At 40.1% G+C, this 13,341-nt stretch overlaps 1 protein-coding gene across 2 annotated transcripts in view; it reads right to left on the bottom strand.

Annotated features, from left to right (window-relative positions):
- Positions 1 to 464: 464 nt before the first annotated feature.
- The window catches only part of UVSSA (UV stimulated scaffold protein A), a 58,496-nt gene continuing 45,619 nt past the window's right edge, over positions 465 to 13,341 (bottom strand). Inside the window, exons 10-13 of one of the 2 annotated variants that reach the window (XM_087736984.1) lie at positions 12,739 to 12,922; positions 11,188 to 11,299; positions 5,839 to 6,022; positions 465 to 1,775 (exon numbers count right to left, since the gene is read on the bottom strand). In XM_087736984.1, coding sequence (XP_087593110.1) covers positions 1,682 to 1,775; positions 5,839 to 6,022; positions 11,188 to 11,299; positions 12,739 to 12,922 — 574 coding nt within the window. In that variant the 3' untranslated portion in view covers positions 465 to 1,681. Of the gene's footprint in view, positions 1,776 to 5,838; positions 6,023 to 8,662; positions 10,027 to 11,187; positions 11,300 to 12,738; positions 12,923 to 13,341 lie in introns of those variants that run through there. The other variant, XM_087736985.1, reaches the window with a different exon arrangement.

Here is a 13,341-nt window from a genome sequence, read left to right as displayed (position 1 = left end):
AGTTTAGCAGTTGATTCAACTGACCTGGTGATGAACTTGGTTTGCCCTTGTCTATATTTTCACCTGAAGCCTTCACTGCCATGCTAGCTAGACTGACAGTAGAAGTGGCTTTGCTTTCCAGTGCAGTGGATAAATATTTAAATTCTAGCTTTCAGTTGGCTATTTATTATTTTATTTCTGGTAGTTTAGAAGTACATCTTCTAAATACCTGCATTGAAGGGGAAAATGTCTTCCAAACTGCAGAGCTCTTGCTAGATAAACTATCAAGATTCAGCACTAATTGCTTTCTAAGCAGTACTTGTGCAAGTCAAAAGGTATTTGGCAGAACTGTAAATTAGCTTTTGTCTGAGGTGGTCAGGAGCTACATTGAGGAGTTTAAATTTTCTCTTTTTAATTCTTATAGTCTCTTGATGCATGAGGAAACACCTCCAACAGGTGAGTGACTAAGCCAGTGCTGCACAGAATCCATTCTAATTTGTATTTTATTGAAGACTTCTGCAGTTCACTTTGAAATTGATTCTCAAACGCTCTCTCCTCCTTGATACTCTGGATTTCCTTCACCCATAAAGCTGTACGAAACCTGGCGAGAGCACAGCTGGCCAATGCCTGGTTCACTCTGCTTAAGACATGACTATAGCCAGCAAAGCAGGTTTGGGAGATCTGGTTAAGTACCCAGCCAGTAACAGCAAACCACGTTGGATCCAGCTGCTTGATCTCAGTATGTCTGTTCACATTCTGGAGCGAGAAGAGTCCAGATGCTTGTGTTTATACCTGGATCCTTAGATGCACTCTCAGGCTTGAGACTGATGTGATTTTAGGTGATCCAAGCCAGGCAGTTCACTAGTACAGTATGCCACTTGAATGATTTTTAAAACCTCATACTTTCACTGTGTACTGGAGCTTTTTGGTATCAGTTAAACTGCAGCACACTCTGAGTATCTCTACAAACTTTCACAACGTGCTTTCCACGTGTAGTTCTGAAAGATACTGGGATACCACCCTGGGAAGACAAGAAGCAGACCAGAACGACCTTTGCCAGTTCAGCTTCTCCACCACTACAGCTACCAAATTTGAATTAGTTCCTGGATTTCAGTTTGCTGAAATCAAACTCTGCTCCATTCGTTATCTGAAGGCATCAGTTGATTTGGATTTTTTTTTTTTTTAGAGTGTACACAAGAGGTCTTTAGAGGTACTGCAGCAGCCACAGTGCTGCTCGAGAACTTTCTAGAACAGCAGGCTGAGCAAATACTGTGTGTTGCCATTTCTGCTAGAAATCTAATTGTTTCTAAAGGCATCTTTTTTCTGAAGGCATGAAAGTGGAGGCAAATTACAACACATGTTGGCAAAGGAGGTAAAAATCACACGAGTCCCTTAGGAAGGAAAAAAAAAAACCCAAACCTGAACATTTTACCCAGAGTATGTACAAGTCATAAAGCATGCTCTATTTAATTTACGTTTCAAATAATTATCAACTTGTTAAATGTATTCCATTCTATACCACCACATCTTTGCCAAAATTAACGTTCATTATCAAATAAGTTAAAGTTGAAAATAATTTAAAAAATTACCCCAGTAAAAATGCACGTAGCACAATATTTTAGTGTAAATATAAAGATTTGCGATAAAGGTTTTGTGCAGTTGCACTCTTGTAATAAAATGAAGGGCAAAGAAGATTAACAATTTAATTCAGTGCATAGTTAAACTGGTTGGCAAACTTCTCATGCTTTCTTTGGTCCACTCGGTTCATTGCTTTCACCACCCGTTTCATAGCACCTCTGAAAGAGAAACAAAAAAATAATAAAAACCGTTATGTTGATTCTGCACAATCTCAGCGAATGTTTATGAATGTTGGGGGAAAAAATGAACTATGATTAATCACTACCAGGCTTCTGAACACTGCACTGATGAGGCTGAACAAATTTGTCTTGTTAACTAAATTAGCTGCGGCAATACAAATAGTTTAATTCAGCAATGATTTTATTAACAGGAGTAAACAAATTAAAGTCTTTCAGTTTAACGGCTGTGCATTCCACCCTCCTAGCATTATTTCTGATAGTCACACATACCAAGTTTGATTTTCAAAAGCACCTAACTGCTCTCGGGGAAAAAATAACTAGAAGTATCTATAACAGGATCTAAAAAAACTAACCCTTAGAAACCCCTATGAAATCCAACCTGCAGAATCTAGAACGTTTTTGTGAGGGAACGGCTTGCTCTTCAATTCATGCGACTATAACTCATTTAGCAACTTCCCTTTCACAGGTTACTAAAACCCCGTTTCATCAGCTGTGGGCAGAGTAAGACTCTCTTGCTCACACCAGTAGCATCCCCATTCCTGAGCAGCAACTATTTAATCCACAAGCACAACACTAGTTTAGGAACACACCAGAGATTGTTGCGTATCTCTGTGCAGAGAGCTAAATTACTGCTGCAGAACCGCTAAGTGCTTAGAGTTTAGCATAGGCAGGACAGTATGTCCAATATCTTATTCTTATATAAAGTGGAATGGCATCTCTGCTACCTCATGATGTTCAAGCATTCAAGCCCTCTGCAGCGCCTGCTGTGCTTGAAGGCGGCTCTGGAGTGTTCTTCAGATTCAAAAAGGAAATAAAGGAATGAACTATGGAGCTCTTAAGCTTTCTGGTTCTCCTAAATCTGATGAGGGTTGCCCCCATGTTGCTGCTCTTTATTTGCTGCCACTGTTCCCTCCCAGTAAAGATGGTGCCCAGAGATTTCTCCTCTTTTGGGAGCGACTGCTGTGCTTTTAAACTGGCTGAGTGAAGACACCTGCATTTTTCTTCCCTCCACAAACTTTTGAGTGAAGATCACGCAGAGGAGATTTTGAGGGTGAGGAAAATGCTGCCTAGACAGTATGAATAGGAGTAGGAGATTCCCATAAAAGGCATAAAGAGAGCAGGCCTGTATATCCTTTAACTGGTAAGGCAGAGGACTGGGTTCACGATTCCAGAGGGGTAAGAAAGCAGAAGAAAGGCAATAGCAGAAGTCAAGAGAATGCTCTGTTGCGTACATCTGCCCCCTCAGGAACTTATGGTAACTGTTGTGCACAGCTGAGTGCATCTTGCCTTGCATCTGGTTCTTCACTGGATTCTAGAGTTCCCATGTTTATTGGTTACTTTGGGTGCCTCTAGCACAAAAGCTCAGAAAGCTGAGGCTGATATTTGCAGGTGTGTACAGATGTCACCCTGCCTCTGTTTATGAAGAAGGAAGTTATCTCCTAACGCCTCTCTGTAGGGACCTGGATGCCCTGCCACCATGGGAGGTATACCAGCTCAGGCCTTGGTTGGAGGGACCATGTCCCGTTTAAGAATACAGCATTGATTGATGTCTCCTTTGATTTCTACATCAGAAATGCAGCCGGCAAGTTCCATCACACAAAGTGGATGGTTTCAAGTCTAGTGCTGTTAGACTCTACGTTGTCACCGTCTGCCTTCATCGCTTCTGAGGATGCTGCAGGCTGCGCAGTAAAACGAAGACAAGACGTCCACCTGGCAGTGTGCACCAGCCTTTTTCAGGATCAGGCCCTATCCACTGTTCCAGCTCTGCTCCTGTGGTTATCTCTGAGAGGCAAGCTGACTTCTGTTATAGCTAACTGCTCTCTGTAACAGCTTCATTTCAAAAGCCATTTTGAAACATCTGAAAACAGAGGATACTTCTTAAATAACGCTTCTAAATGGTGGGATTAAAGATTTTCTCAGCAGCAACTGTAATGAAAACCAACATTCTGAAAAAACACCTTGAAAGAGGTATACTTTTAACAAAATTCTGCCAATAAAGTTACCAGAGTAAGGAAAATGTGGTCATGGCTTTGCACTTCAAATATTGCCTAATTGGTAGGAGAAAAGTGAGCCTTTAGCAGCGCAGGGTGGCCTTGACACTTTCATGTCATGTAGGTTTTACATTAGCACCACTGGATTGTGCGATACTGTAAATGAAATGAGATCCCACTTTGATGATCTGTGTGCAATTTCACTTAACTTTATTGGCAGACTAGAGCCTGGGTTTATCACCTATACATTTCAAGTAATTTGGGGTTGTTATAAGGAGCCAAGGTTATCATCTTGTTTAGTGCTGCAAAGCATGAAACCTATTAAAACATGACAGGTTTGATTCCCTATGCCTGGCACTAACACACACTCAAAATCATTAGCACAAACCATAGTAAACCAAAACCAGCTTTTTGAATTTATTTTGTTAAAGCTGATATGAAATTCTGATCATTAGAACTTTATGTCTCTGACTTTTAACTAAGATCAGGTAACATGAGAATTTCACAGAAAACGTGCTATTTCTGTAACTAAAAGCAATGTGGATTTGGCTTTGTTATTATAACCATTACATCAGAAAAGGGAAAAGAGAGTTTAAACAAATATTGTGCCTTGGATGCTGTTCAACTCAGCCAGTATGTTTAGGGAATAACCCAGCACTGATGATTTTATAATAATAATAATAATTTTGCTTTTTTTGATTTGACAACTTTAGACTTTTCACTTTCCCTTGACTACCTCATTTTTGACATGTGAAGCTCTTTAAATAGCTGCAGCTGCTTCCCATTTGATAAAGACCAGAGCATGCTTAGGCAAATTTATGTTGCAGCCACATCTAACCAAGATTAGTATCAGAAACGGCGTAACAGAGTGGACGTATGAAGCTACTATACGTTCTCAAACCCGTTCAGCTTGGTGGGTTGGTAGGCTGCCACTTCCATCTGAGCTAGCATGCCTGCTTTAAAGTTAACTCACATGTCTACATAAGTCACAGACACACCTTTGTTTGAAATGTCTGAATGCCAATGCCATCCAAAGTTTCCTCTCCAGCTAAATGTAGGCTAAGAGCTACTGCTTGCACATGTGCTGGGAGGAAAGGGAGACGTATAGAAACAGCACCATCGCGGGAAGAATACTGTGTCCACGTGTCTGGTACAGGGAATAATCATCTCCAAACTCTTACACTGAAAAGAGACCCGCGGCAGGTTCCAGTCCTTGATATTTACAAAAGGCAGCAGGGGTTAAGTGAAGAAGGACCACAACACAAGGATCCAAATATTTTTCTGAACCAGTTGAATGCATTCTCAGTATAAAAGGAGAAAAATGCAATGGCAGTGCGTCACTGAAAAATACACAGGAAAGGATCACCATGGTACGTACTGGACTGGAAGGCACTGCATCAGGCCCAGCTCGCAATTTAGTATCCCCAAGAGTGCGGGAAGATACACAGGAAGCCCAGGCAGCAGCCAAAGGCTTGGGAAGGTCTCTGAGCATACACCAGAGGCTTGAGGGCAACTGCCAAGACACTGCTACATGCCAAAAGCTAAGGGTTTTTTTGACAGATCCTTTTATTAATTGAAGTTCTGCTCAGGGCAGCCCATCTTAGGCTTTCAAAAGGAAAAACTTTGTTTTCACTCCATCTACACTACTACAGTGTGCCTGATGCTGTAAGCTGTGTCACTCTGAACACATCATCTTCTTTCCAGGTCCAGCACTATTTGCACACATAAAGTACCATCCATCTGATTAATAAATGATCATCCAGAGAAGCCACTACAGCAATTAAAGGAGTAAAAAAAAAAAAATTGAAAAGGATAAAAAAAAAAATTTCATAGGGATATTTTGTAAATTAGCTGAAAATAATTCTCAAAGGAATAACCTGGGTCATCAGTACCTGCTACTCTTTACCCTCCAGAGATATGGAAGGCACTTCTGCTCTGCAGTTAGTGAAGAAAGTTGTTTAGTAAGTGCACGTTAATGTAGAAACAGAAAGCACTGTTGAAACAGAGGGAAACAGCAATTTAACAGGCTTTAGAGAAGGTAAGCATCTTACTTATTGAAGACTTTCTTCTCAAGCCGGGAACGAGAAGTATTAGCCTGCTGCTTCAGGTCTGTCAGATTTGGATATTTTTTCTTCTTCCCTTTCTTTTTCCCTCCTTTTCCATTATTTTTAGAGGAACCAAGATCCATTCCGGTAGCTGCTTCAACTTCTCTCATGAATTCTGGATCTCGCCACTCTGTTTAAAAGAAAAAGCATGCGCTTTGAAACTCTGAACCCGGGTAGAATTTGCAGTCCCCTAAGGTACAGGTTCTTGTCACCGCCGGGCGAGGGCAGAGTCACTGCGCTGTAAGTTGCATACACAAAGGGAGGGGAGGATAAAGCAGTTAGCCAAAATGACAGATCTTGATGAAAAAGCCCTGCCAGTCTGGGATTAGTATCTATTATTAGCTGCTGTAGATAAAACTGTTCTCTAGGAAGACTTAAGTCAAGTTTTCACAGTAGCACAGTAGCAGAATTCCAAGGAAACTATTCCACGTAGGAGAGGTGACAAACGCAGTGGTTATTATTTAGAAATTGAACGAAATGCCAACAGTGTAGCTGAGGAACTTCTCTCCAGAAATAAATTCTGAATGAGCTTAAAAATAGACGTAAAAAAGTGGAATACGTCAACTTTTGAGCAGAGTGGGGGTGACAACATTGTAACTTCGCTGCATCAAAGCAGCTTATTTGGTTCAAAACGTGAACCGGTATCCGACACCTAAATAGCATTCTTGAATGGGACAACATGACTCTGTTGCCATGAGCCCAATTTTGCATCTGAAAAAGAGACTACTTTTTAAGTATCTCACACTTCCTCAGTTTCATTACCTAAATCAAGTTTCTCTTCTTGACAATCACACAAGAATTAATTTATCTCTTTAAAAACTTGCTTTACGGTTTTATCAAAACCTTAATGCTTCAGAATCCAACCATACACTGTAAATGGATTCTGATCACAGGTGCCACCATGGGAAAAAGCAGGAACAATTTTGACTGCAAACTCCTTGGGGAAGCAGTGGTCGTTCACCTTCAGCGCAGAGTCTTGCATATCAGAGCAAGATCACACAGTACGAAGCAGAAAGTAAAAATGTGGCTAGAGGATGGATATCTTCAAGTGGAAATTTAGAAAAATGGCATTGCATTATAAAGATTTTGAGCATACGCGTTGGAAAAAAACGTAGCAAGTACCACTTCAAGGGTAACATGGCCCAAACTCAGCATAAATGTCAGAATTCTCTAATTTAACAACCAGTAGTTGCCACTCATTTGTCATACGGTTTCCCATATGTCAGTCAGCCTTTCTTGCCTGCAGAAATTTTAACACCATATCTCTACTACCCTTATTTAACATTGATGTAGATACAGAAAAATAAACAGTCCTAAACGACTATACAATTTCACTTATATACCAAGATGGTCACTGAGTGTGACAAATAGTGGCAATAACATTTCAGAAAGGTCAGAGGCAATGTCCCCACTTAAGAACATGGTGTTTAGGAATACCAGAGCAATTTTCCAAGGAAAGGTTAGATCTAACCTACTATGATACGTGAAAAGCAAGGACTGATTAAAATCCAACACACCAAAAAGCATGAGGAAAATGAAGCCGTGCAAGAACTGAGCAGGAGAAGTATAGAGGGAGAAAATAGAACACATACACTTGATAGATCATAAGACCTCACAGACTTTATTTTTTTTTTTAAGTGAAGGAATACAGAACAGCACAATTCAGATACAGGAACGATTAATCCAAGATTAAGGAAAACTGTCTAAACAGTTTATCTCCCAGTAATAAGAAGGCGTCACAGTTTAGGAACCCAGTGAATAGAGCAATTGTTTAAACACAACGAAAAAATGCCGGCATCCAGTAGAGATGAAATGAGCATTTGAGTAAAATGAAGGAGCAATTTAAAAGCCTTTGAGAAAAATCAATAGAATGCCAGGGAAGAGCAGCCTTTTTGAGCATTGATGGGCCCCTAAAGCTCTTCATACATTGTTACTGAGTTTAGCAGCAGGGAAAAGAAAATTACACAGTTTGCAAGGGTAGGCGGGAATCAATACTGTAGTTAGTAAAGAGATGCTATTTCACATCTGACTGGCCAGCGGCCTGCCTTCACCAGCCTGTCCTGATACCTGTTTGTTAACAAGTCACTAAGGGCTGAAAAACCAGATACTCTTCAGGGCTGACACAAAAAATAGGCACTTAATTTGCTCCTGTGTGCGAACTATTGGAAAAGGATGAACACTGCAGATTAGCAGGTCAGCGTAATCCCACCTGATTCATTGTTTCAGGACCAAAGAGCCCAAAGCACCGTTTTGTGGACATTAGCTAGAGGTTAACATTTTATACTAAGTTAAAAAATGCTCCATAACGACGACGACAGTGTTGTCAAAACATAGTCATTATCACATGAACTGTACTACTTTTACATAATTGTTTTCCCCTTCGACCGCACGAGGATGAAAATAAACCTACCGTCCAATATGAAAAAGAAGTAGGAAGAATTTTGGTGCAATTGAACCACGCAACTGATGCCCAGATTTTAATGTTTGGCCCTTTTCAAACTGTCATCATTAGCAAATGATGCTGTCAATCCTGAGACCAAAGCACTTACTGCACAGGGTGGGTCCCTATTTGTATATTTTCCATAGCAGCACTGCTCAGACTTGCTTCAAGTCCTTTGCAAAAAAACCCCAAACCCCAACAGAAACCAACCAAACACCCCCCCAAACCACAAGCCCCAAATAAACAAACTAAAGACCATTTTAAAAGGTTTATGAAAATATTATAAAACTAATATAAAAACCATAGAATCATAGAAAAAAAAGAAAGCAACAAAAAGCAGTGGATAAAAGTACTTAGTGACATCTGGTATACATATGGCTTTAGAAACCTGTAAGGTTTTGTCCAATAAATTAAGTGCCATCGCTTGCTCAGCATCTCCCCAGCCAGACGGGATGGACCTTTGTATGACAACTCAGCCTAACAACGGCACTCAATAATGCAACGCCGCAATGTCAACACTGGTTTGGGACTAACATCCACATCCTTGTGGGCCAGAGGTGAGAAGCCTCTAACAACACCGTGCTGACACTGTAATAAAAATAAATACTATAGCTAGCCTCCAGCAATGGCAATTTCACAGAAAAAAAAAAAAAAAATCAATATTTTTCAGTGAAAGTGATTTTTATACCAGAGTATTAGTTTCTAGTTTGAAACTAGTCTCTCAAGAACACCTACTAGTTTAATTTGCTAGTTTTAGTTTGCCTTAACTAAGCTGGGAACTTTCCTTTTTGGCACAACATCTGCACCCCTGGCCTGGTTTCGCTGTGACAGCCCGGCTGTGCCCACGCCGTTGGCTGGATGCCAGTTCAGAGGACTTCGCTCCACCTGGACAAGGATGGAAACTGCCTGCAAACGTAGCACTTTGACACAGGCAGACACCAGAAGGTGTTCAGTAACTGCTGCATTCGCGTGGTGCTGGTAATTGCCAAGCACAGGCATTCAGAGATGGCCAAATATGTATTAAAGGGAAGTGGGCGGGTCAGTTGTATGTTTAAATGCATTGGACACAGACCTTTTTGGATAACAGGTCAACAACTGTTCTTTATGCTCTCAAGGGGTTTTGTGGAAGGTTCAGTAGCCTCGTTAATAACATATATGACTGTGAAACTGGTGAAATACTGAGTCAGAGCTTAAGAGGGAACTAACTCCTTAAAGAGAATATACTACAAGATATCAAAATGATAAAGCCTATGGGTAAGTTTAATTAGAATGCAGGCTACTCACCTAGAATAAATAACTTAAAACAGAGAAAACTAACACCTGCTGGAGGAAGGCAGATTAAATAAAAGCTCTGAAAACAAATCTGTCCCCTCCAATTACACACTATGTCTTTGCTGGATAGATCCCTCTCTCCCATCTTGCTTTGCAGTCCATCAGCTTCCAAGAGGTTCCTGGTTGCCGTCCCCCCGGCGCTCTATGAAAATCTACCTTCTCTCCGTTACTGATGAGGCTTAGTTGTACTCTTGCAAAAAAGTCTCTTATTCCCCTTGGAAGTCTTCCTGCCTGTGTATTCATTGCTTGCTGTCTTTCTCATTGCCTGCATTCTTTACCTAGCAGTCCAGAGCTTTATCCCGGCTAAAAATGCCCAAATAATCTTGGGGAAGGATGAGCCTTCCCTCCAGAGTATTCCACACCTAAAAGCAGCAGCCAGGATGCAAAGAAAAGGCCATTAGTTTTGTTGTCCATCCCCATTGTTTAAAACCAAAATCCAGAGTATTGCACAGTAAACTGTAAACAATTAAACAGCACGGGTCTGCTTGCTCCCTTCCTCAAGCCCCTCACAAACATCATGCCTATTAGAACATCCAGACTCGTTATAATGCCAATAAAGGAAAGCGCAAGGTGAGGGCTTCCCTAGTTCAGAGTATTTTCTAGCAATGCTGCACAGATGCACAGCACAAGGCCAAGAATTCTCCTTCTAAAACACAAGTAGTAAATGAGTAGATATAGGAAACAGAGAATATGATAGATACAGGAAAAACAAGTTCCCTCATTGTGACAAAAAAACCCACTCTGCCAATATTTGTGGTAAAACAGTGATCCTAGTAATATTATCATTACGTTACATAAACCACAACTGTTAGGGACCAGCAAGATTAGACGACTTCTTTTCAGAAGCATTGGAACAGTTACTGTCGAGCATTTCCCAGGAAATATGTTTAATTGTCCTTAATAAACATGTTGCTTAAGATAAAGGCTATAATTCGCCTGTCTGAGAAGTGTTAGGAACATTATGATAACTATTAGAAATGAAGAACAAACACAACGTTAACCTTATTCTGTGTACACACGCATCCATATTTACTACATAAGCAAGAATCACTGCAAATGATCTGCAAATTAAAATGAACAGGAATTTCAAGGAGAGAATGGGGTTAGGAGCAAAACAGAAATATGATCCAGTTCTGTGGATCTCAACCTGTGCCCTTAGCAACAAAAGGATCAGCTCTCTTCCTCCATATAGCCTGTCTCATTTGTTGTCCAACTGTACACTGAGATTGTTGTCCAACTTGTATCTACACTGTATCTATATATAGATATAATATACACTATGTATATATACACAAAGTAGATACAATATGTTGTAGATACAATATATACAATATCTAGATACAATGTACGTACAATATAAACAATTATTGTCTTGATTGTAAATATATATTGTAGATATTGTAAACATTGTATACAATATATATACAAACACATATAAAAGATATTACACTTACATTTAAAGCTTATCTCCCACCTCTGCCTAATATTTTTTTTTTTTTTTAAGATGCTATGCAGGCACAAACCTGGCTGAGCCGCTTGCTTTTCAAACCGCATCTTTTCTTCTCTGGCTCTGTCCTCTGCATTAACAGGAACCCCAGATTCATCCCGAGGAATTATCTTTCCATGGAAAGGGCACTTCAGAAAGAAAAGGAAAAAAAAAAAAAATCTCAAAACTTCTGAATGAAAAGAAAATGCTTACGTGTTATTCAACAGAGCTTAAAGCCAGACATTGGAATCAAGCGACAAAACTTCACACTTGATCCCCAGTCCCCCTTAGAAAGCATCAGGATCCCATAACCATGTGTTTAACATATTCCGAATCTCATAGAAATAAGCTCTTTGTGATACGAATACCCAGTTTGAAGAGGCCAGGTAGCACGTCCTGTCAAGTCTGGAACCAGGGCACCAATGCTGCGTTGTATTTTGTTGTTCACGCTATATCCCTGTCCTGTCACCATCCCATCTGAAGTATTTTAGTGCATTCAGATCCTTCAATCTCGGGTAATACGGGAAGAACAGGGATATCAGAACAAAGTATTTAAGCAAAGTATTTCTGCTCAATAGGGCTCATAATTTGAGGCTGTGCAGGATTTAGCTTTCATAAAGCCTAATTTGTAAAATAAAGTATATCTTTGCCCCTCAAACACCCACATTTCTAAAAACAGTTAATATCAAATATGCTTCTAAATGAGGAAAACTTTTTGGCAAACAGCTAGCTGTCTCTGCTTCACTGTCAGGTACTCAAACATAAATATAATACAAATATTTATGATGAATGCCAAAAATATTTGAGAGTTCTTTAAATGTTTACAGCTTCTTTACAGTGTCGTGGCTTAACCCCAGCCAGCAACTATGAACCACACAGCCGCTCACTCACTCCCCCCCAGTGGGGTGGGGGAGAGAATTGGAAGGGTGAAAGTCAGACAACTCCTGGGTTGAGATAAGAACAGTTTAATAATTGAAGTAAAATAAAATAGAATGATAGTAGTAGTGGTAGCAATAATAATAATAATAATATAATACAATAATAATGTACAAAGCAAGTGATATACGACACAATTGCTCACCACCCCCTGACTGATGCCCAGCCTGTTCCCGAGCAGCAATCCCTTCCCCTCCAGCCAACTCGCCCCAGTTATATACTGAGCATGACGTCATATGGTGTGGAATAGCCCTGTGGCCAATCTGGGTCAGGCCCCCTGGCTGTGCCCCCTCCCAGCTTCTTGTACGCCATGCAGAGCATGGGAAGCTGAAAAGTCCTTGACTGGTGTAAGCACTACTTAGCAACAACTAAAACATCAGTGTGTTATCAACATTATTCTCATACTAAATCCAAAACACAGCACTATACCAGCTACTAAGAAGAAAATTAACTCTATCTCAGCTGAAACCAGGACATACAGAAAGGATGTCTCTCATATCAAGCACATATCAACAGCAAACTTCTCCAGATACAATTTTCTTTCACGGCCTTGAGCTATATTTACAATGTGAAATAAACTTTTATGGACATGTTTTAACAAGATCTTCTCCACATAGCACATATCCTGGAAGTTATGTTATTTGGTGCCCACCTTAATCCGATCTTGTCTTTCACACAGACTTCCATCAGGCATTGGTGCTCGACATTTATGTTTCACTGGTTCAAACTTGCCAGCAAATGTTATATATCTAGTTTTTAACATTTCAGTTATCTCTTTATTTTCCACCTCTTCCTCTACTTCACTGGGTGCCCAAAACCGATGCTCAGAAGCGAATCTGGGAAAACAACAAATGAAAATTATTCACAGACAAAGTTCTAAGAAAGCACATAAAGATGCCAGTATCATCCTGTGGTAAACTTACATGTAAAAGGAAGGGAAGGTTCAGTAGTGAATTAGAAAAACCTAGGAATCTACCATTCTTTCTTATGACTCCTATATTATGAAGATGTTTTTAAAATCTCACCAAAGCCTGTCTACTGATTTCTTGTTTAACCTGCTAACCTATTCCAAGTCTTAGCTGTAGTTCGTGATCTGACATTCAGAGTCAGTCATCTGATATCTAGCTTCAGCGAATAACTTGGTAATTCTGTAGTTAACATTCTTCATAACAAAATACTTCTGTGATTAAACACAGAAGATAGACCAGGGAGGAAACAGTTTGATCTTAACTTGTCTCATCTTATTCCTGGCAGC

The sequence above is a fragment of the Nipponia nippon genome, unplaced genomic scaffold (genome assembly GCF_047370975.1).
Source record: "Nipponia nippon isolate SJK-2023a ecotype South Korea unplaced genomic scaffold, ASM4737097v1 scaffold_6, whole genome shotgun sequence".
NCBI lineage: Eukaryota > Metazoa > Chordata > Aves > Pelecaniformes > Threskiornithidae > Nipponia > Nipponia nippon.
This window is presented reverse-complemented; position numbering and strand designations above follow the sequence as displayed.